The sequence below is a fragment of the Rhipicephalus sanguineus genome, chromosome 6 (assembly GCF_013339695.2).
Source record: "Rhipicephalus sanguineus isolate Rsan-2018 chromosome 6, BIME_Rsan_1.4, whole genome shotgun sequence".
Taxonomy (NCBI): domain Eukaryota; kingdom Metazoa; phylum Arthropoda; class Arachnida; order Ixodida; family Ixodidae; genus Rhipicephalus; species Rhipicephalus sanguineus.
In genome coordinates, this window is record NC_051181.1 from 143,772,654 (window position 1) to 143,796,561 (window position 23,908).

At 46.4% G+C, this 23,908-nt stretch overlaps 1 protein-coding gene across 1 annotated transcript in view; it reads right to left on the bottom strand.

The window, feature by feature from the left end:
- LOC119396619 (transient receptor potential cation channel subfamily A member 1 homolog) overlaps positions 1–12,471 on the bottom strand; it is a 45,570-nt gene extending 33,099 nt beyond the window's left edge. Inside the window, 7 exon segments of the mRNA XM_049417155.1 lie at positions 413–575; positions 2,335–2,538; positions 3,691–3,834; positions 3,836–3,871; positions 4,474–4,550; positions 9,983–10,157; positions 12,146–12,471. Of these exon segments, the coding sequence (XP_049273112.1) occupies positions 413–575; positions 2,335–2,538; positions 3,691–3,834; positions 3,836–3,871; positions 4,474–4,550; positions 9,983–10,157; positions 12,146–12,238 (892 nt within the window). The 5' untranslated portion in view covers positions 12,239–12,471.
- Between the last annotated feature and the right edge of the window lie 11,437 nt (positions 12,472–23,908).

Genomic DNA, 23,908 nt, shown 5'->3' on the forward strand with positions numbered 1-23,908 from the left:
TTGTAGCACCGACTGCAGGAACAATTAGTTCAAAAAAATTTCTTTCGCCTGTTACTTCCCAGTGCTAATGTGGCTTTAAGGCAGCGTTGGAGCGGCAGTGCGTCGGATTAATTATGAGCGCGTGAAGTTCTGTGCAGCGCGCGCATGTATGAGTAACTACACGAGCGTTTTTTTCTTTTTTTTCATTCTGATTAGAATGCGTCATTAGCCGTGAGCGAAATTCCATGGTAATCGACGTTCCACTAATCAGCTGAAATCCGTTTCACCGCTGAGTTCATGAAACGGTTTGACGAAGCTCAGGAATGGGAATGGGGCACATCGATTTGTCTGGCCCATTCTGTCTCTTCGAATAAGTGGTCTGTCCACGTATTCGTCGAACCCATGTCACATCGCGTGGAATGAGTGAGCGAACCTTTTTCCAAGAGGAAGCGCACTATTTCGATGTGGTTGTTCTCGACGGCGTAGTGCAGGGGCGTCTTGTTCTGCTTGTCCCTCCGTGAGAGAACAGCCACCGGGATGTCCTGCAGCAGCGAAACACCGCATAAGTGTGTGTTCGGTTGCAACTGTTCATCATGCTTACGACAGGTATTTTCATTCATACAAATTCGCTTGCTTTTTTTTTTTGCTTGTCGAGAATAGGTGTAAGTATGCAACCTCACGCATGTTCACGTGCACCTTTGTTTTGTCGCAGCATCACCAAATGACTCCGATACGAAGACGTACTAAATCACCCCACTTCATAAAATTAGGCCTATTGCTGTCGTGTGCAAGACAGCTTGATATATCCGCAACTAGCATGTTAAGTGCAGCATTGAAGTCAACTTGTAAAATTAAAGCGCCGCATTACAGGAAGGGCGCTTTGAGTCGCGCATTACATGACGCAATTATTTTGAGAATCTTCTCACGTCCATATACGTACACCATGACGCGTTTGCTTGTCACAAGTAGTTGATACCGAAGTAAACAACATGAAAATTGGCATTGTTTTCTTGGCGGCATGCACGTTTAGGTAGTGTAGAAAATGCTGCAGAAAATAAAAATATAGCGCAGTCATTCTGCCTCCGAAATGAGTGCGCGCATTAGATTTTAAGCAACAATAATGTATTAAATACACTGTGACAACGCAAAGCAACAACAAGGTGCTTGAGAATCTTATACATGTGTTTCGCAATTGGCTCGAGAGATTACGGGATCAGTGTTCAACAAGAAAAGTTGAATGTCCGCCTAATGTGGGCATGCAGTCCGCATTTCCATTACAGTACCTGTACTAGAGTATGCGCTCAACATAAAGGATGTAATAACCCACTAATGACTGCTGTGTAAACGTAGGGGAGGATATTCGACTTTCTCTTATTGCGATAGCAATTATATGGACAGTCTCGACGGGTTTTTGCCGTCGCCGTCACCGTCATCTCCCATATGAAGTCCAGATTGAAACCATCCCTCCACGCATAGTATGTTCTACCGCGGGTAAAAGCGCGCGAGCGGCGGCGATGAACGCGGCCGACGCAGAGATCAAACGAGCCGGCCCATTTCTGTCGCTCGGAGGGTGCATGCGATAACATCACCCCGCTCGGGAGGCCTGCCGCCGACAGGAAACGCCCCGCCTGTCTTTAACGAGCATGAAAAGACGCGAGGGGGGGGGGGGGTCGCGCGAACAGCAACTTTGAACTTTGAATCTAAGGGCACGGTCGCGATGGCTGGCGCGCGCGCTACCTCGACAACCATCACAGCGGGAGGCTCGTATACCGTTCTACGTGCTGCGCTCTCAACGCGAAGTGACTACGCGGACATAGCATTTCACCCTGGAGCGGCCGTATTCTTTTACACCAGCGTTTTATAGTTACGCGAGATCGGATACAAAACAGTTAGCTGCCAGCCTCACTTCGTATAACACTACAATTTGTTGCTATCGCATTCATTACTTCGCGCTTGCGGTGAAACTCTAACTTTTGTTGTTGTTCAGCGCGCATTTCGTAAATTTTTGAGCGTGACTGTACATTCGGCTGGAGAAGTTGCATGACAAAAGCAATATTCAATTCTGTTAATGCGTGGCGCTTCTGATTTAGTGGGTCACTGCATGGGCCACAAAATTCACTGAAACAAGGTGTGTGGCAGGGCTAGTTGGTATTCCATAGCTACGTGAACAGCGCGGGAGCGGCACAACGCCAGTCCTCGTCGGTCCCTTGTCCTTGGGCCTCGCCCGCGCTGTTCACGTAGCTACAAATTTCACTACAGATTGAGAGTGAATTCGGGGCTAGTTTGCAGGCGCCGCGTCTAATTATGGTAAGGAAACGGGTTTTATAGTCTACACCTATCGCATTGTAGACGGACGGTGCTCGCCTCTTTTTGTATTTCCTGGCAAAGTAGGCACACGGCCTGCAGACTGCCCTCCTTGGCGGCGATGTGCAGCGGCGTGAGGCCCTTCTTGTCCACGGCGTGGATGTTGGCGCCGTGACTCAGCAGAAGTCGCACCACCTCGGCGTCGCCCAGGGTGGCCGCGTTGTGCAGCGCAGTGCGGCCCTGCTTGTCTGTCACCTGCGCGTACAGACGATACGTGAGGTGGTCGCGATGCGTAGTCCTTGTTGCATCATAGAACCTCCCGCGCGAATTGCGTTAGACTATTCATGAATGCGTAAGATTTATAACAGTTTATGGCTAGACGATGGACACTTCGTGGCGAGAAACTTAACGCCATAGGATGTCACTTACATGCTCCTAAGCCATGATCATTGTGAAGTAATTAAATATTTATTTATTGAGTTGTCGGTAACGTTGTCGTTTGTCGTGAGAAGAATTGATTTACCGACTGCACTAGTACGTCCACTAGTGAGGTATTAGTAAACACCATTACGAAAAATGAAATGAGAGATTCTTTGAGCATTTCTGTCGTCAGTGACAAGCCGAACTTCCCGTCAAACGTGATAGTGTCGCTGCCAAAGTGACAAATCTTTAACGAATATACGCATCATACTGCAAGTGCAACAGAATTCGGATTGAATATGGATGCGGTCAAATTCACTCAAAGCTTTATGTCTGTTACTTTTTTCTTTGCCATATCCCTGGCCACAAATGGCAAATACAAATCAAGCACACAAGTCTGCACACGGAATCCGGAGGGGATATTGGCCGAGAAACGGTCTATAATTTCCCCCACCTGCACGACAACGAACCAGCAGGTTTAGAGAATACGCAGTGACCGAGTTAAACGTGTCACCTGTATTCTGTGACCGAAGGCGATAACCTCGGTCGATAAATTTCGACCGATGCGTTTGCATGACGAACCGCACTTCGTGATGCGTTTTGGGAGCTATGTGACTTCAAAACATGTGCATATGCGCATAAGTGTGCGCACAGGAGGGGGCGGAGGGTCATATATGGGGTGGGTGGGGGAGTACAAGTATGCCTTATACCATTTTTTAGTCGGACCTGTCCCATCATTCTTTCAAGTGCAGTGTTATGGCCATGCATTTTCGTGGCGATAATCACTAACGAGGATCCCCGTATTTTGCATTCCAATAAGCTGTTAACTTTCCCACCCACCACTGGGGTGTGTGGCTGCGGTGAAACTTCGCCCCCCCCCCCCCACCTCCCCTTAAAGGATGATACCTCTGCATGCCTATGCGCATGCGGTTACTGCACACGGCGTATGCGTGAATTAAAGATGACCTCTATGAAAGGAAGACTCGCCTCTTTGTCCACGCTAGCGTATGGCAGCAGACAGCGCACCACGTGACTGTTCCCAGATAAGGACGCATGGTGCAATGGTGTCATCCCCCAAGCGTCGATGGCGTTGGCTCCAGTGCCCACCGCCGACATGAGCGTCTGAATCATGCAGCGAAGCCGAATCCTCGCATGCAAGGATTATGCTCTGCACGTAAGAAAACAAGGGAAAGAGAGATACACAGCGTATTAAAACACCACGTAAATCGGTACATGGGGGCAAATTGTGACTATAATGTTTCTTAACACGCGTGGCGCGAAGAAGGAAAGATAGGTCACGAACAAAGAGCGGCTATGGTATCTCCAGATGATTCTCCAGTGAAAGTTGCACTGTTCACACTTGGTTAAACAATAAAACTATTAAGAGAAGCTTTTGAGAGCATGACGATGTCCTCCGCGTACTGTAGTCACCGTATGTGAGCTCAAAGCCGGAGGAATTATTGTAGTTAGTTGATTTGTTTTTTATTTCCCACATGTTGCATTGAGCTTTACGGCAGGTAGGGCATTTATGAATGAACTGATAGACTGCCTTTGTTCCCGGCAATGGCCAACGGCTTTATAAAGGGTAATGAATTACTAATCTTGCCAGCGTTTCATACGTAGGAATAGGATTTCCTGTAAGGTGTAATCATGAGGTTGAGCCCAAATGCTTTTGCTAATGTAAAATGATGAGAGATAGAAGGCGGGCGAAATGGAGTTATTAGGCAAGAGGTGGACAAGCAATGTTATGAAGTAGATAAAGGAACTTACCCTCCTTTTCTCCGGTCGCACAAACTTGGCGACATAGTGCAGAGGTGTGAAGCCCATTTTATCCTTAACGTTTGGATCTAAAAAAAGGAAAGTCAAGCTCCGAATCAAACTACGAGCATCAACGAATACAGAAAATAGCACCGAAAAAAAGTGAGTACTTCGAAAGGAGAAATAATGAGACTAAATTTAGAGTTAACGGTCTCTGAGAATGTGTTGCTTGCGTTTGGTCGGTAGTGATGTGAAAGCACTGACATCGTATTTATGTGTTTTTGTACTCATAAATGAAGAAGAATAAGAGGCTGCTTGAAGAATGATGAAACGCGATATGTGGTATAGAAATATTATATATTATATCTTATGCGATATTACACGAAATTAAAAAAAAAAGGAATGACACGGGTAATTGGAAAGTTCCTACTTGTCAAAGAAACAGTTAGCACAGGTCGACGTTACGATGTATACTGAAGGAAAATGGTATACATCGATGTTCCTAACAGATGTGTTCAAAATAAAATGCTCGTAATTTATTTCGAAGAAATAATGAAATGGCTGCAGATCTAAAGAAGGCGGTACTTGCCCTGCTTTTGAAATAATCTCTTGTCAAATGTGCCAGTACAGCTTTTCCGCAATGGATGATTTGTCCGAAAATATACGACTTCCTTGGGCTTGTTGAATCAACGACCAGTTTAAGGACAAGTATATTATCCTTATTTCTGCATTTTTTTTTTTCTTTGTGCAGTAATATGTGACTGTAACGAACACTTCAAGAGCAATACTATTTACAAACTGTAGAGAGTCCATTTCGGTAATGCGCTGGCTGCCACAAATGCGAAAGTTATGCAATGCGGGAAAGTCTGCTCGAGAGAAAAAAAAATTGCCAAATAACTGAAAAGTTTGCTGGCAACACCGTAACTGTCTTGAGCATGAATGACACATGAACGCCTGTGAGCGATGCGGGCGGAAAGCAGTTGAATAGGCAAAAAGACGGCAGAGGTTGACATTCAAAGGAAGATTTATTGTCCGGCTTGGCCACAACTGCCTTTCTGAAACGACATTCGAAGAAACAGGATGAAGATGCCGTCCAGTTTAGAAAAAGTATATGTTTGAAAAATCACGCGTAGAGCTCTACATGGGAGCCTTGTTACTGATTTGAACCGCAAAATGGGCGGAATGAGATACAAAATATTTTATGGAAAAGGAAAAAAAAATTCGGCAGATCCCACGTACCATGGGAATCGATGTTATGCGAAGCAGGCGCGGGATGGTGACTGTGGCGCAATTTTTCACATTGGGCGAAATGTTACGGAATGACGCTGGAGAAATGTGGAAGTTGTACACGCACAGTCATATGTTGAAAAGTCACATTATATATTATATAACCAGTTGTTTACAGTTGCATAACGATGCCAACAGCAACATGGCTGTTACCAACACCAGACGCGGTAAGCTGATATGTAGTGCTTATATTCTTCTATACTGGATAGCGCGAATCCGAAAAGGACAAAGAAGGAACACAGATGCACTGGACAGGCATTGCTCGCAACTCTAAATTTCATTCAGAAAATTTTTTCTAGATATATGGTACGCAGCCGAGTGGCACGCGCAGGCGCAACAGTTGCAGCTGATGCAGTTGCGTTACAGTTGTTATGCTTATACTTGTCCGTTATGACGGAGAACGCACGCACGTTTCACGAACCTGCGTGTATGTGTGTCAGGGGTTCTTGACAGTTCTTGCACAAGGCCATCATCACCGTGATCAGTGAGCACCAGCAGCTGTACCGGACTTGTTGTTGGACCCGTTCGGGATCGCGGCTACGAGTGGTCGAAGTGTAGTGAAGTGCAAGGTATAGTGCAGCTGGCGGAAATCCTGGATTCCTCTTACGATCAAATGATCTATGATGCCTCCTGTCCTGGACGTGGCAGCGAGGTCTTTTGATGCTCTGTCCACATCCAAGCCGTCTTTCGCGCAGTATAAGGACAAGGCGTTGTTGAGTCTTGATAATAAATGTTGAAGTCACCGGTAATGATGAGAGGCCTGTTTCGCTCGGCAGATTTATCGTAGGGAAGCATTCACCGCTCTTTTTTGTTTCAATGCGCGTAGTCCGCGTTGCTGACCACGTGGACGAGTGGATGGTAGATGAGAGTCATCCAAGGGTGTTCTGTCTTCAGCTCCCTCACTTTCCTCGCGTCGGCTGCAGTGGTGCAGCGGTTACGGTGCTCGGCTGCTGACCCGAAGGTCGCGGGTTCGATCCCGGCCGCGGCGGTCGCATTTCGATGAAGGCAAAATGCTAGATGCCTGTGTACTGCGCGATCTCGGTGCACGGTAAAGAATACCAGATGGTGAAAATTTCCGGAGCCCTTCGCAATGGCGTATCTTATGATCATATCGTGGTTTTGGGACATAAAACCCCAACAATTATTATTATAACTTTCCTTGTGTGTGTTTGCCGTTACTGTCTTGGTTGAGACTCTCTATCACCTGTGGCACATACCCGCATAACATGAACTCTGGTATGCGGGTATGTACCACACGTGACTGAGAGAAAGGGTTTCATGACGTAAGCGACCGGTATTTTGCGTCATTCATGTCATGACCAGTGAATCGCGTTCGCCTTACACTGATCCCCTGCTATGCCAATTTTGGTATGCTACAAGTTATAGAGACGACCAGGAGACCCCCCAGATGTACGCTGCTAGATAGATAGATAGATAGATAGATAGATAGATAGATAGATAGATAGATAGATAGATAGATAGATAGATAGATAGATAGATAGATAGATAGATAGATAGATAGATAGATAGATAGATAGAAACGGCCAAAGTGCGTGAGGTTCGCTAAGAAATGCTTCGCATTTAAAAGCCTCACGGGGTTTCTTATGCATTCGCCTAAAGCCACTTGAAGGCGAAAGCCATCTTTTTATTCTTTTCAGTCGATGTATTGATCCTCCCCCCGCCACCCTCCGAAAGCTTTCTGCACCTAGCGTGGTTTTGCACTGCCTCCAAGATCGGATGCATTGCAAGCTTTCTGCACCTCATATGGTTTTGCACTGCCTCCGTGATCGGCCCACCTTTGACCATGCGACAATGTCATAGGATGACATGATCATGTGACGTCACGTTGTGTAACTTCATAGTGACACCATGATGACGTCACAAATTTAGGCGATTTGTGACGACCTGATGACGTCATATGGTGACGGCGTCACGTGATATATATTTTTTACATCACTCGTCTTGACTCCTACGCTTCCGATCAATTTTCGTGTTTGATGAGACATCTAAGGCTTTCGCCTTAATAATTTGACCTTAATCAGCGTCTTCGTTCCACTGCTTCGCCCGCTACTCTTGCGAATCCTACTTTGGCGCTGGCTGTAGAGTTGCAAAAAAAAAATGCGGGAAAAAAAAATAAAGACGTCCGTACAGTGAGCGACGGTGCGTGTTTCAGCACACAGGAGACGGGCGCCAAAGATGAGCGTGACTGTGAAAGAAAGCGCTGTGGGAAAACACGTGGCGAGTTGGCGTTGGCAAACGCTTGACATGTGTGCTCCTTCAGCGATCCGTCAACATCTCCGGCTGTCAGAGAGCTAGCACTGCCTCGGCCTGACACTTTTCATGGTTGTGCTCGTCATTTGCTAATAAATCACAGTATTTTTCTGTGGCCTATCTTTCTTTAGGTTGTACTTCAAGTTTTGCTAGCTTTGTCGTATTCCCGCGGATGCATTTATTGCTTGGCACGCTATGATGACGATAGATGGGTAGATGGTGAATGCCTTGCAATCCGTTCGAATGAATGAGGCTAAAATATGAACGGAAAACCGAGAATTGGGATTTTTTATACAATTGTGTTCAGAAATGGATACCGGGAGGATGTGGTGAGCTCGTTGAACTGATTATTAAAATTAAAACAACAAGAACTACTACTACAACAATAACAACAACAGGACAAAAATCACCCTCTGTACAACACGCAGTCAGTGAAGCAGAACTGAAAACTTGCCGAGTTGGTGGTCTCTGTTCGTGTTAATATTTTAGCGCTAACGAATGACACAACTTTGACTGCTGGCGCTTATATGCTTTTATGTACATGTATGTCCCGTATTTTTCAGTATAAACAGCTTAGAGAGCAGCGTTTGTTTGTCTTCTTCGCTGTGTGTCTATCTTTTGTGCGCTGTAGTATTAACACGAATACATAATCATTCTTGCCTGAGTTTTGAACTTGTAATTTTTTTAGCATTGTAAGAGGTGGCCATAAGAAGACTTACCTTCATGCCGATAAATACCACGAAACACAATTTAGGATTTCTTCTGAATACGTCTGAACCTTTTTCTTTTCATGTAGACCTTCCTGACTTTCTTCAAAGAGAGCTTGTTTGTATAGCTAATAATGGAAGCTATCATATCTAACCAAATAGCGAGAGAGAGAGGTCTTTCTAAAAGCACTGTAAACGTTTGCTTGGCAAAATGCCAATAGCACGCTTACTCCAAGAGAATGCGATGATAAATGACGCAGTACCAACTAACCTACATAAAAAGCTGCTGGCTCTATAACATGTTTAGAAAATATTGTTACAAAGGATGCTTGTTTATTTACAGGCGAAGGCTAGCAGAGATAGGGATCGCGTAGATAGCCACCGAGATTGTTGTTATTGCCTTAATAACGAGATGTCTGTGGTGGTCAAGAGAATTTGTCGTTGTCCTGTTCTTCAACCTTTCATTCTTCAAAACCTCACAATATCACATTATCTTGATGCCACGTAACCTTCACACGTGCTATCGCGTGCTATCACATTATCTGGATATCACATTATCTTGTAAGGTACGATCCTCACGGGCGCAAGACGGCCATGCTCATTTCCTTTCCAGTTTCATTTTTTTTTGTAAATGGCATGTACCGACAGCGACACCACATGACCTGGCGTCAATGACTATATCTTTTAAAACTAAGAAGCCAAGGATGATAAGGCGCCTTTGACAAAGACAGGTACTCCTTTCGAAACGTCGGCCAACCTGCCTCAGGCATTTATTCTTTATTATACAGCTTCTTTAGTACTAAATTGCAGAGCGCCAATTCGGTACCGGACATAAAAGAGCCTGTACAATACAGGCCGTGCTAACGCTATATGGTTTTATTGCGGTTTTATTTGTCTATCCTGTAATATACCATTCAAGTGACTGATTGAGTTGTGCTTAATTGAAGAAAGGGCCGAATGTTCCGCTTTGTTGCTGTTTTAAAGATTGTCCGTTTAAGTACGTTTCCGAAAGGTGAATTCACCGCCGAAACATTCCTTTTTAAAATATTATCTCTCGGCCTCCCCGTCCCGACATGGGACTAGCCATGAGTTGGATGTGTAAACATCTCATGCTCTTCCCTCCGGACCAAATAAATGTCTTTTCTCTCTCTCTCTCTCTCTCTCGATCGTTTGACAGCATATTGTTTGTGCACCACGGCGACCACGATAGCTGCCAACATTTCAACTTTAATCACATGGACTCGCAGCAAACGCACCTGCACCGTAGGTGAGCAGCATATCGAGGATGGCGTTGTTCTTCATCTTGACGGCCTGGTGAAGCAGCGTGGCGCCCGTGTTCTTGTCGCGGTCATTGACCTTCACCCTTCGAATAGGGTCGCTCAGGTCTTCGAGGTACTGGCTCAGGACCCCCTCCTTGCCCTCGGCGATCGCCTGCACGCGGCAACGGGAACGCCATATCTTTATGACACCGGAACCCTTTCATGTGTAAGCGCACCACGGCTTATATGCCTTAAGCCCTAGCAACTTACGGGAAGCAAATACATTATGATACGAAATGCCGGCCATAGTACGAGGCAACTTGCACACATTAGAAGCATAGCAACGAATATCATAAAAAAACAAATGTATGTAAGCAATTGTTTTCACTTCTACGAGGTGCCGGCTACGCCTTTGTGCATTAGGAGGACGAATTAGAACAAGCGTTACAAAAGCACTCAGGAGATCCCACAGGTTAAGATACAAGATACGGGTGGGCAAGCCAAGCCAATCCGCAAGCTGGAACACCCAAGTGCAATGGAGTCATATCACAACACTTCACTACAACATAGGAGCATACAATGTACAATCAATATATATATATATATATATATATATATATATATATATATATATATATATATATATATATATATACACACTACGTTAATTCGTCTTTAATATATCTTCTATCATTTCAAAAAAGGTTGCATTATTATGCTCCTCACCTACGTTCAGACAAAAACACGAGCGAGAATACTCAAGCGTTCCGTCTTTTTTTTTTTTGTTAGACGTTGTTTTGTTAGACGTTGTGTGCTTACGTAATGTTTAGTGCATCATTATCAAAGCAGATTGCCAACACTGCATCTACAATTGACGTTGGCCCTACATTAAGCCTGTATAGGGTCTTTTTCCAAAGCAGATTCAAGCGCTGACGTGGCTATGTGGTAAAATCCTTGACTGTCATGCAGAATGTCTAGGTTCGATTCCAGCCCGAACTGTAATAAATCCATCGCGGCTATTGGTTTTTTTTTCACCCACCTACAACACCGCCGATGCCTGCACAAAATCTTCTGCGACACGAGCTACATAACGCTATCACGCTAATATTTCCAAAGTATATAAACGCTGGTCCTTGGTTGACATATGGTTGACATAGATAGTAAATCACGTGTGGTGCATACCCGCTTTCCACGGGCCGTGGTATGCGGGTATGCGTCACACGTGACTGAGGGAAAGCGTTTCATGACGTATGCGATAGGCATGTCATGTTATTCATGTTACTGACCTTTTAATCGTGTTCGTCATACACTCATGTCCTCCTATGCCAATTTTGGTATATACCAACTTAAGGAGACGCGGTCTAAGCGATTCAGTGGTGCATCAAAAAATAAATAATTAGAATACTCTGGACGACACCATCGTCAAGCGCTGAGCAAATAGAAGTTCAAGGCCCAGTATTTCGGCCATATTCGGAATCATAGACCTTCACAGCGAGAGCTCACTGAAAGCCGCTATGTTGCCCTCTGGGCTGTTGTCTTTTTTGTCTCACAGCAATAATCGTCGTTTAGCTTGCTGGCGTTCACTTTCTCAAAAACGATGAACCCGCCAGTTTCCCCTAAAAAATGCTATGTCACACTGATAGCGCGTACGTCGTTCGTGTGACTCGCACGTGCTGCAGAAGAAACACTCGACTACGACATTAAAAAAAGGCAACGAATGAAAAACAATATTAAGCACAATATCGTGCAGTGAGAAGTTATAGTAAGCATACTTTCTCTTCAAGGCATATGTGTCCCTATCAAACACTGGCGCTGACTGAAAGAAAAGCTATGATTTGGGACATGTTAATTAGCTTAAACTCCCCGGAGCACCTCCTTGGCTGTGAGAGGTGATACTGACGGAAAGCTGTGGATGATTTCTGCATGCTAAAACTTCGTAAATAGTTTTAGCCCATGCACTCTCTTCATTCTGGTATCAACGTTACACAACGTGACTGCTGCGGCCGGGTTTGAAGCCACTACATTATATACAGCTGCATATAGGTTCAGCTATCGAGGGAATAATTCATTCATTCGAAACACACAGAGGCGTTTCTGCGAGAAGAAACAAAAGAACACGACTCTGTGGACCCCAGAAGACTGAGGTGCGGAAGTTCAAACCTGGAACAAGTCCATAGTGGGCACCGACTTCGTAGACCTTAGTGGTAGATGCATAGCCAGCAGCGATGGCTGCCTCTTGGGAAATAACGGCATGGATGACACAGGGGCTGTCCCTTCTCAGGGCCCGAATGGAAGCAACGCCCACCAACTCCGCACCCTAGCAGAGCACACACACACTGAGGTCACTGCATCAGTGCTGTAGCTTGAAGCTCAAATCCGTGGGGGTGGTAGTGAGGCCATTACACCGCCGCCGTACATCGCCGGTGAGAAAGGTGCTGTCCAGTTGCACGTCTCCAGGCTCCGCAGACGGGCGTATCCACCGGTCGAGAAACAGTACATGTGCGAGCGGATTGTCGAGTCGAGGAAAGCGACGACGGTTTTTGCCGAGGGAGCAGATAGTGGCTTGACAAAGAGAGGATTGTGGAGGTGGAGGGGGGGGGGTGCGATAAGCGCGTGGCTGCGACGACCAGCAGCGCACTGCCGTACGAGATTACACGGCACTCTGCGTGCTGTAGTAAACGCCAAGACTCAGTGCAAAAGGAGTCGAGGAAAGCGACGGAGAAGAAGAGTAGGCACATCGAATGAAGCCTTGTTTCGAATTAGTGTGCAACCAAGCAAATATGAGGCTGAACGTGCAGAAGGCTTTGATAAGCGCGCAACTGAGCAGGACGAAGATAAAGTAACCGCTAATTCTGATGAGCTAAAATATTCTGCATGTTACATGAGAGACTGTAATATGAACGAATGTATGCGAGGATAGGAGCGAAACGTTTTCTCGTCACCTTAAAAGATACAGACCATCTGAGTAAATGCATGCGCGGCTTCCACTACATAGTAAAGTGTGTTGGGGGGCTAGTTCTAATTTCACTACATAGGCTGCGCGGACGTCACCTCGCTAGCGTGCTTGTTCATTTACGTAACTCAGATATTTTTTATCCATTAGGGGCCCAGATGAGGATTTAGAATCGTGCGTTTGGTAGTTATGCGTTGAATCCGAGCGCCACCTCAATTGGAATAACGGTCATCGTAGAAGATACATATTCTTTCGGTCATCGTTTCTTGAAAGTACAGTGAAACTTCGTTTGAGCGAACTCGAAGGAACCTCAGGAAAAACTGTGTTAAAGTGAAAGTTCGTTGAACTGAAACAGCTATGTTGCAGATTGTTATCACGAACTAAAGGAGCATCAGGTGTTGAAATGAATTTATTGTCATGCTGCTTATTTGTATATGAACTTATGCTTATTGACCATCTTGTTAAGAATGCAGTAGTAATCTCTCGCTGCACTTGTGCACTTAGGAATGGGGCCGTTGTCAGCGTAAAATTGTGGCCTCTGCTCTGGTGGCGCGCCGTTGGCGGAGCTGATCGCGGAGGACACGGTAAAGCTATGCTACAAAATGTGCGGTTGTACTTGTAGAAGTGGTCAAAATGGCGGCGGAGGCATAGAGTCACGGAATATGTTCACAGAACTGAAATGCGCTCAGCACTGAGTTTCGTCAAACTGAAGTGCGTTAGCATTGGGCTCAATGGCGCTTCAGTGGGGGATTTTAAAAAGTTCGTACAATCGAATAGTTCGTTCAAGTGGTAGTTTACTGTATATCTTGCAGCTCTAGACTGTTGCTACGAGTTTTCTAAGGGCTCTCACAAATTGCTCAACGTTCGAAAGTGCTTTTAGTATGTTTAGTCTTCATGCTGTACTTCGCATCAGCTATCAGTCTAGTTATGATATTTTGAGAAAAGTTGCGAAAATACCCAAAGTATATGGCAGAATTCCTTCGACAGCCATAGATAAGAAGGTTTGAGAAGGGAGGATGTCACGCGACCCGAGACTTCAGCGGAATGTCCTATCTAAACATTTTGTATCTTCGGTCCCACCCACTATTTGCAGCACCTATATGAATCAGCCTAGGAAGCTTTGTCACAGCTTTTATCACCAGACGGACCGGGTGCAGCAGTTTCGTTTGCAGTTCTTTATCGTTTACTAGGACAACCACAAAAATATATATAAAAACTAACCATTGTTCATTCCTTGGAGTGCTTCAGAATAGATTACTTAATGTGTAAAAATATGCTGCGGTGATAGTTGTGTATGAGCGATGCGCACCGTCACAAAATAAGGGCGTGTTTCCAAGTGAGCTTATCTATGCTTAGCTGGGTAGCATTAGATATGAGCTTCGCGCGCTATCTCAAGCAGGTTCACGCCCTAGTTCTTTGGTGTTTTTCTGTGGCACATAAAAGTGCGCAACATGGTGAGGAAGTAGTGCGGCTCGATCCGCCACCCAAATCCTGCATTCTGTGGTGGTACTTGTGGAAGCAGCTATTTGTAATGCACGTCAAAGTGGCACGGGAAGAGAGAGGGAGAGAGTTTATTGGTCAGAAGGGTAGAGAATGTCTACCTGTGGTGCAGTCCTCCAACCAACCACTATGAGCTTGAAAGAAAAAAAAGCAAGATTGGGGAGTAAGATCACCGGTTGAAGAAACCAAGAACAGTACTCGAACGCCAATTCAGAGTTTAAAGTTCGCGTCTGTGCTATCTGAAACGTTTAAACGTACAGCCTTAAAGGGTCTGGAACTATACAGCAGGAGTAACGTGAAAGGTCCAATACAGCGTTATCTGTGGACTGCTGGATAGCTGGACACACAATAGTATCGTAAGCGTCTGTCCATTTTTGCATGTATCGAGGACAATCACATAGTACAGGATATGCAGGTTCAAGGTTTCACGAGAGTGTTGCATGAACTGCGCGTGACTACATGCAAAGCCATTCATAGCAACACTTCTAGTGGCCAAAATATAAAAAACTACCAGGGTCCCTTGTGGATTTGCCTATGATGCCTTGAAGGCGCGAAAGCCATCTTTTTCTTCTCAGTCGATTGTATTCATCCCCCCTATACCCGATAGCTTCCTGCACCCAACGTGGTTTTACACTGCCTCCGAGATCGGAGGCATTGCAAGCTTTCTGCCCCTCACGTGGTTTTGCAATGCCTCCCGGATCGGCCCATCTTTGGCCAAGCGATGATGCCATGTGATGAAGTCGTCATGTGACGTCATGTTATGTGACGTCGTGATGACGTCATAGCGACATTACAAGTTTTGGCGATGTGACGTCATCGCGCGATGTTTTCCTGCATTACTCGCGTTGACGCCGCCGATGGTCAATTTTCGCGATCGATGATTCACTGCCTCATCGAACGCGAAAATTGAAAGCCTTAGGGTCTAAGGCTTTCTCCTTAATAAAGGAACATCCGTGAGTTCTTTGACCCCAGTGCAGATGAACACAGATGTTATTTATTTACAAATTTTGTTTTCGGAAATTCATGCTCGACGCGCTGCAGACAGGTGGAATCCAGCTCTTACAGGAAATATGTCCTTGAGTTCTCTTCTCTGCTTCTTGCTGTGGAGACAACCAAAAACACACAAGGAAGCCAGGCTGTTGCCGAGGTTGTTCTGGCGCGAGGCTAAAGAAAGAACGGTCAGCACTTTGAGCGTAGCAACTCAGGAGGGACGGTGTACGCGCTGAGTGTGTCGAGGTACAACATATATGGACGCGCTCTGAGGCGGCTGGACCAGAATAGCGGCAGCCTCACGTGGCAAGCGCACCTCTCGCGTATCGTGTTTACGCCAGGCGCACGTACTGTGGTGGCGTACAGAGAAGCCCATGGCGGAGAAGGTTCGAAGGCGAGAGGCTTGCGGTGTACTCCAAAGCCTCAGTTCGCGAGCCTCTGTTTCTTGGCTGCCTCCTCCTGGGCTTGATTTAGAGTCCGCGTTGCGAGGTGCTGACCGGAGGATGAGGCAGGAAGAGAGAGAGGAAAAGAGAAGAGGAAGAGAGCCAGACCCACACTGGAAAGTTGCCAAGCGTATAGCGCGAAGTGGGCAGACAGGAGTGCACTTCGCGAAAGTGGAGAAGATTTTGAACTTACCTAAATCAACAATCATATTGGAGAAAAAGTGAAAGTTAAGTAGTAAATCTACACCGCGAAATAATATAATTTTGCTGTATTTTCCCTTAAGCTCAGTTATCCTAACCGTCATACCTCTTGTCCGAAAGCAATGCAACGCAATGTAACACTATAGCAGCGGCCGCCTTGTGCACACCATGTAAGAGAGCGCAACAACTTTTTTCTTTGCTGATTTCTGGTCTGCAGCAGATCGCAAACCAGAATGAAAATAGGCGAAAGGCTTGGGTGAATACCCTAACCTGCTCTGCCTGTCAGGAACTCGAGAAAACACAAATAAATGCGATTCAAAGCAATTAAAAAGCATTGTTACGCCATAGTGATGAAAATACAACAGGATAAGCGAACGGAAAAGGTAAATATTTCCTGGGAGAACAACGGTGAGGTGAGTCAATTAATGACCTAAATGAAAAGCATCGCGGTTAATGCATCATGATCGACACTTGTTTGATACTGTCCTGCTCCTTGAAAAGATGGTGCAGGTCAGGCTGACGTCATGTGTAACGTGCTGATAGGCTTCTTTCTGCCCGACCATGCAGTAATAAGGAGCGATAAGCTAAAAAAAAGATCACACCTTTTCCACGAAGTGAATGATGATCGAGGGCTACTAAGGGAGCAGTATGTATAGCAGAGCGTACTCTGTCAGTTATGTTCATTTGTGGTTGTTTAACATGCTGCCAAAGCGAGACACACGAGTCTTTATACTTTCCTACTCGTAGAACGCTGGCATTTCCTGTCGGTAATGGAACGTATGAACTCGTTATCACCATTCAAAACAACTTGGAGGGTAGGGTTAGAAAATGTTTAGTATAAAGCAGTGAGCTAGACCCAAAGTAAAAGAAGAGTAACTTTATTAATTCCGCCCACCTGTCCGGGTCTTGGTGGTAAAAGGAGTAGACGTCGTAGTATGCGTTATATGGTGTCGTCTTGAGATTTGGTCATTGTTTATCATCTGCTGTTTCTGCAAGGTTCAGTATCCTTATTAGTTCGGTCATCGCCAAAACCCTGCCCACACACACACAATATAACTGAATATAAAGAAAAGTAAAATTCGAGGGGGTTCCATGGCAGAAAGAGGATTTTTCGAGGTTACAATAATTCGCCCATGTCATGGCTGTTGACACTGAATGCCAAACTGTTTACCCCTTTCATTCAGCTGGACATTAAGCACCTGAGCCATAACAGTGCATTCCAGTGCAATATAGCTGATTAATACCCAGAAATAAGAATAGAGTGGGTAAACGAAACGACTCAGCTAATAGGAATGCTCCTGTCGCAAAGCGGGAGCTTGGAAAGAAAGCGAAATGACTCAGGTACGCCGTTAAAGTCACCGTTAGTACGCGATTCAGTCAGGCTATAGTGGCAAAAGGAAAGATTTCACAAGCATTTGGTTTCAGACACTGAAAACGATTGCAGGTACTGCCGCAAGAAACATGGCGTCAGGCCCGGAGCCGAAGCCAGGTGTTGAACTGTCTGAAGCACGTTGAAGTTGGCAGTGTAATGCTATGGAGGGGGAGAGTGGTCGAGAGAAGTTGGAGGAGAGGCAGTCATCGGCGTACTAGTGCAGTTGCAGTGGCGCACCGCTGGAGCTCCGGCGCCTCTGCGGAGTAGAGGGACGTGCGCAAAAATAGCGTGGTGACCCAGCCGGCTGCGCCTTCTCGGCACACGCGTTCAGGCTGCTGCCGCTGCTTGAGATGCCGAGTGTGGGAACCCTTCGCGCCGTTCTTGGTATCTGCCAGCCCGTGGGCTCAAAATGGTCCGCACGGTGTTTGTTGGTCGCTTGCTCTCTTCATTTTTACCGACGCAGGCCGCGCTTTTGCTGGGATGAACGGGCAGTCCGAACACGAACATCCAAACGTGCAGGGAAGCTGCGTGTTCTGTCGCGAAAGCCGGTTTACGTTGGATTTTCGCAGACTGGCGGCTCTCAGTGGAGGGTTTCACGTACGCCGCTCCACATAGCTGCAGATTAGGAAGGTCCAGATAGAAAGGAAAGGAGGTTAACCGTAGGTGTTTCCGTAGGGGAGGAGGTGTGGAGATAAAAAGACGAGAGAATAGGATCGTCATAAATGTCGATTGACTAATTTAAGCTATGTATGTAATTCTCGCAATTTCCGCATTTGGATTGGTTGGATATGCATATCATAGACAAGAAGACATTTTATTATGTCTCAATAGCGAAGTCGCTGGGGAAGCGATTTTTGTTCGTTGTCGCGAAAATAGATAAATACGCACACCAGTTACTACGCACGACCAAAATTTATTTGAAGGCTGACACTGCTCTGTTTCACGTTGCTTTGAAGTTGCTTGACGGCCCGAGCCTCACAACTTAATACGCTTTGCATAGCTTCGTTGTCGTCACGGGCGCCGAGGACAGTGCCAATGATGTCAAAAGCATGAAAAAGTTCGCGCGAACTTACTTGCTTTTCTTGCGTTTTGTGGCTTTCCTCACTCTCGTCGTCACTCTCATATTCTTTGCGCACACTTTCTATGCTAGCGTCGTCGCTGAGCTGTTCCTGCAGGATCAGGTCGGCTTACGCTTTTTCATAGGAGGCGGCATCTTTCCTAAAGGCGAAACAACACTGCACGTAAGAAAAGCGCGTGAGATCTCGGCGTGCACACGGCGAGACGCGCGGCAGCAAGCAGTTAGGCAGTCTACAGAATGTCTGTCGGCATGACGGCACTTTGGTGAGTGTCGTCACTTGAAACGTCATGCGACGACGTAGTTGACAACAAAGGTGTTAGCAAAAAAAAAAAAACACCGTTCGCAGCGATGTCTTGTTGCTGTCATCATCCGACCGAATGTAAACAGCAACAATGCTTGTTGGCGGAAACATATGTGCCCGACTTGATGAATGAGCGGCGCTGCAATTTTCGGACTCCTGGGTTCCGAACTAGACATCAAAGAAATTGCGCGACGAAAACACGGACATAAGACGACAAGTACAAACACAGCTGTGTTTGTACTTCTCATGTCCGTGTTTTCGTCGCGCACTTTCTTTGATGTCATGGAACACCAACTAGCCCAAAATGCTGCTCTCATTCCGAACTAGCTCATGGTTTGAAAATATGTTGCGGATCACTACCTGAAACTTTCGTTATTGCGGGAGTGATTTCAAAATCGCTTCGCTGTCGAGAGGGGGCAAATGCATTGAACTCTATAAACGTCCGCCAGGGATGCCAGATTTCTTCGATGTCGCGAGAATTTCGTTCTTGAGGGCTTTCGTTATTGAGGGATTCAACTTACTGAAGCGTATTTCGTTGCTGAGCGCGAAGTCACGTGTTTTGTACCCGTGCGCTGTTGACGTTCACAGACGGCATCACGAAAACAAGCACACAAACACACGAAACGAGTAGAAAAGAGGATTCCTCTATTGTCGTTCTCTGTTTTCTCTTGTTCAGTATGTTTGTGCGTTAGTTTTCAAGGTGCAATCACACCAACTCGACCAGCTTAATGTTTTCCTGTGCGCATGGCTGAATATAGAACGCAGGAAAACTGGTGCGTACAGTATTCGGTGCGCCTCAAATTTAACCTGGAGCATTTGATCGCGGCCTCATCAAAAGCCTATCCTTTTTTTTTTTCTTCGTCTTTTTTTTCTTACTCTTTAGTTTATCATATACTGACACTACATTCCGGTAGCGGAAATAAATTAGCTTACTTACCTAGTCAAGTTAACAGACACTGAGTAGTTCTGAGGCGTTATAATTGCGAACGAATCGTGCAGCTAAAAGGGTGAAGACTAAGTAGAAAGAGGCTTGTTTTGATGCTTGAACATTCACCGTGCGCACCTCTGTTACGCGCTTGAGCTGGCGATGATGAAAGTTATGAACCTAGGCCTGTACAAGTGTTTCCTTGCGTGCCAGACGCCCAATTAGAGCGGAAGCGAGCAATCGCTCCCGACCTTGGCCCGCACTAAGACGAACAACATGCTTTAGGGCACCGGGAATATGGTGTCATCGCGATTAGATTACCGTGTTTCTTTCTTCAAGGCTGCTCTTGTACTTGTCCCGCAGGGAGATAATGGAGCGGTAAGTGCTCCCATAATACGCGTAGCCGGCCGGCCGGCAGCCTGCCTTCTCTTCTCTGAAATTACCGCGCAAAACGAAGTTTGCCACTGTCCTGAAAAAAATTGCAGTCACGTTTTACGCCTATAGAGTGGAATAGTTGGTTGGTTGGGTTGTGGGGTTTAACGTCCCCGAGCGGTTCAAGCTGTGAGAGACGCTGCAGTAGACACCTGGGGTTCTTTAACGGGCACTGACATCGCACAGTTCACGGGCATCTAGCATTTCGCCTCCATCGAAATGTGATGGCCGTGGCAGGGATCGAACCAGCGACGTAGAGTGTAAAAACTCACAGGGTCCCTTATGCACTCGCTTAAGACGACTCAAACGCGAAAGCCAGCTTCTGTTTCTTCTCAGTCGTTGTACTGATCATCCCCCAACCATCCTCCGAAAGCTTTCTGCAGCTAACGTGGTTTTGCACTGCCTCCAGGATCGTAGGCATTGCAAGCTTTCTACACGCTATCTGTTTTTGCATTGCCTCCGTGATCGGCCCGCCTTTGAGCAGGCTACGGTGGCATGTGATGACGTCACCACTTGACGTAACAATATGTGACGGGATGATGACGTAATGTTGACGTCAATATGACGTCACAAAATCTGGCGATATGTGACGTCACGATGGCGTTGTATTGTGACGTCATCACATGATTTTTGCGTCACACGTATCGACGCCGACACCGTGGGACGCCGACGGTCAATTTTCGCGTTTGATGAGGCATCTAAGGCTTTCGCCTTAATAATGTCGAAACGCTTATTATCTGCCGTAAATACCTGAAGATGTAGTACTATTGCAAGCACAAGAAGGCTACTGCAGCTACCACAAGGGTGGTATTAGAGTTCTTGAGTTATTCGTGTGCGTACATCGATTTGTTTTAAGGAAGACGTTATTCCTTATCTAAACTGTAATTGCGGATGGAGTCGTGTGGTAGGCAAAGCTTTTGTCTATTATTTCATTACAAACTCAATACTCGCACCATCGTCTCGACTGCAGTTACTTTAGTCGTCTACTCTATAGCGTAACCACGTATTGACGACGAGCCTCGACCCTTCTCGGTGAAATCTGTGTGTCTGTTTTTTACAGCGAAAGCTGTTATGAGATCATTTCACCGGCCGTTTTTGGCGCCGTAGTTGTCCGCCGCCGCCGCCGGTGTCCGTAACCACTATCGCTCGAAATAAAAAAAAAAAAAACGAAACAAGAAAAAAATTCCAGGATGGAACGAGGTTCGAACCTGCGCCCTCTGCGTGGGAGCCCAGTATTCAACCTCTGAGCCATGCCGGTGCTTGAAACTGCCTTGCAAAAAGGTCCTGTACAGGCTTCATGTCCGGAAGGAACCACATTAGCATATGCAGTATAGCGTGATAGAAGAGTAAAATAAGCACCAAACGTCGCACAACGCGAATTCTGTCACAAGGCATCACACAATGCGAATTGCGCAACGAGTAGGTTGTTGAATGCTTCCAACCCATTACAAAGGACTCTGCCATAATTCTTCATCGTCATCAGGCACAGCATCAACAAAGTGCGCATAATGTCTTACATGCATTTAGCAGGTACGACGGCTCTCCGTAGAATGACGAAAAATGGCACAGTGCCTGCTGCCCTACTTCTAAAAAATTAGAATGATTTATAGCGTAGTGGGTTCCTCGCAAGTGCACTTGTATTGGTTGCCAAGGAAGCCCATAAGCGCATGATCCATTTCCTCGGGGTCTCAGTAAAATTACAATGATTCATAGCGTAGTGGGTTCCTCGCAAGTGCACTTGTATTGGTTGCCAAGGAAGCCCATAAGCGCATGATCCATTTCCTCGGGGTCCCAGTAAAGTTCTTCGTCCCCCCCCCCCCCGTCTCTCTCCCACGTCAACGTATGTTATACAGCATGACGGGAGAGGGAAATAGCGATCGGGCGTCACTCACCCAATGCAAATTGCATAACTGGTGGGCCGTTTAAAGCTTCCAACCCATTACAAAGGGCTGAGCCATAATTCTTCATCGTCATTAGTCGTCGCGTCAACAAAGGGCACATAATGCCTTACAGACGTGTAGCTGGTGCCCCGCTTCACCGCAGAATGACGAATAATGGCTTAGTAGGTGCTTCCCAAGTTCACAAAAATTGTGATTTATGGCGTAGTGGGTACCTTTCTAGTGAACTTGTATTAGTAGCCCCAAGGCAGCTTAGAACGGGCTCTAGAAACGCCGCTCTTCCAGCTTTCGCTGTGACTGTGCTGCGGTTTCAGCGCAGGCCTGGCGTTTTTAGCAGAAACGCAAAGATAGCACTTATATGTGAAGCTGGCTGCAGAGGTCTAGCAACACATAAACGAAGAAATACCATTGCACACACGCACAGCAAAGTAATTTTCGTTTCCTTTTAGCTATACACCAACGCAGCGCAACTTCACATCCATTATCAAGAGCCAGGTAGCCTACAAGAAGCCTTCTTTGGCAAGCGTAAAATACGAATTCCTTTTCTACCCGGCGAGCGAAAAGTTTACGAAGACTCGCCAATCTTGTTTTATGCGCAATTCTTACAATTTTATGCGTGAAAACCTATGATAGCGCGTCCCCTCGTCCTTCGTGAACGAGCTTTGATGGGTTGCGTTCGGACTTACCGTATTTATACGCATACAACCATCACTGGTTAGCACTCGCCAAGGTCGGCTAGGGTTCATAATAATAATATCTGGGGTTTAACGTCCCAAAACCCCGATATGAATATGAGAGACGCCGTAGTGGAAGGCTCCGGAAATTTCGACCGCCTGGGGTTCTTTAACGTGCACCTAAATCTAAGTACACGGGCCTCAGACATTTTCGCCTCCATCGAAAATGCAGCCGCCGCGGCCGGGATTCGATCCCGCGACCTTCGGGTCAGCAGTCGAGCGCCATAACCACTAGACCACCGTGGCGGGGTGTCGGCTAGGGTTCGCTAACATTGGCTAATTTTGGAGAACGCTGGTTATCCGCTGTTATAATAGCTACATCATCTTCATCGAGTCTCACTACTATGACTGAGTCGTATACACATTTTACAGGTAGCTGGTTGATGTCTTTCAGATAAGTCTTATACTTCAGCATTCATCACCGAATTCTTGCCGTCACGACAGTGGGAAACTAGGTGCATACTGAATAGAGACATCATAAAGAGAAAAAAATGTGTGTGCACGTAGAAAGTGATGGAGTCCATAGTCTCTAGCATATACGTAAGCAACAACCTGAGTTGGTTACGCCTGAATTTTTCTCTAATCGACCACCGTATATGCCCACGTCCGTGCGAATCGTTCGCGCTGTCATACAGACACACGAGCACGTGCGTCAGGCGTGTCGTTTCTGCAAGTACAGCCATTTCGAGCGCAATATCCGACGATGACGTTGACTGCGAAGCGCTCCGCGCGCGCGCGTCGCATTGTTTTGTAAACGTGGCCCGACGCCCAAGCCCGAGGCTGCTCGCGGCAGGCGTTGGAAACGCGCGTTCCAAGCGAGCCCTGAGCGCGAGCTAGCGACTTGGTCGCGTGCCATTAGATGTGACGAGTGTGCCACAACAAGGGCTCCTCTCTCTTCGACGAACGCCTTTCGCGCGAACAGCAGCCGGGGAGGCGCGAAGGGCATCGTTCTGCGCTGTTGGATCAACACTGAAGAAACCCTCCGGGCAGCGGGCCGGTGTTTAACACTATAATCATCCGCGATTGCGCAGCAGGGGGCCAATACAGCCAGAAGAGGCGCACTCTACCTAACCACGTTTACCTCGCCAGCGTGACA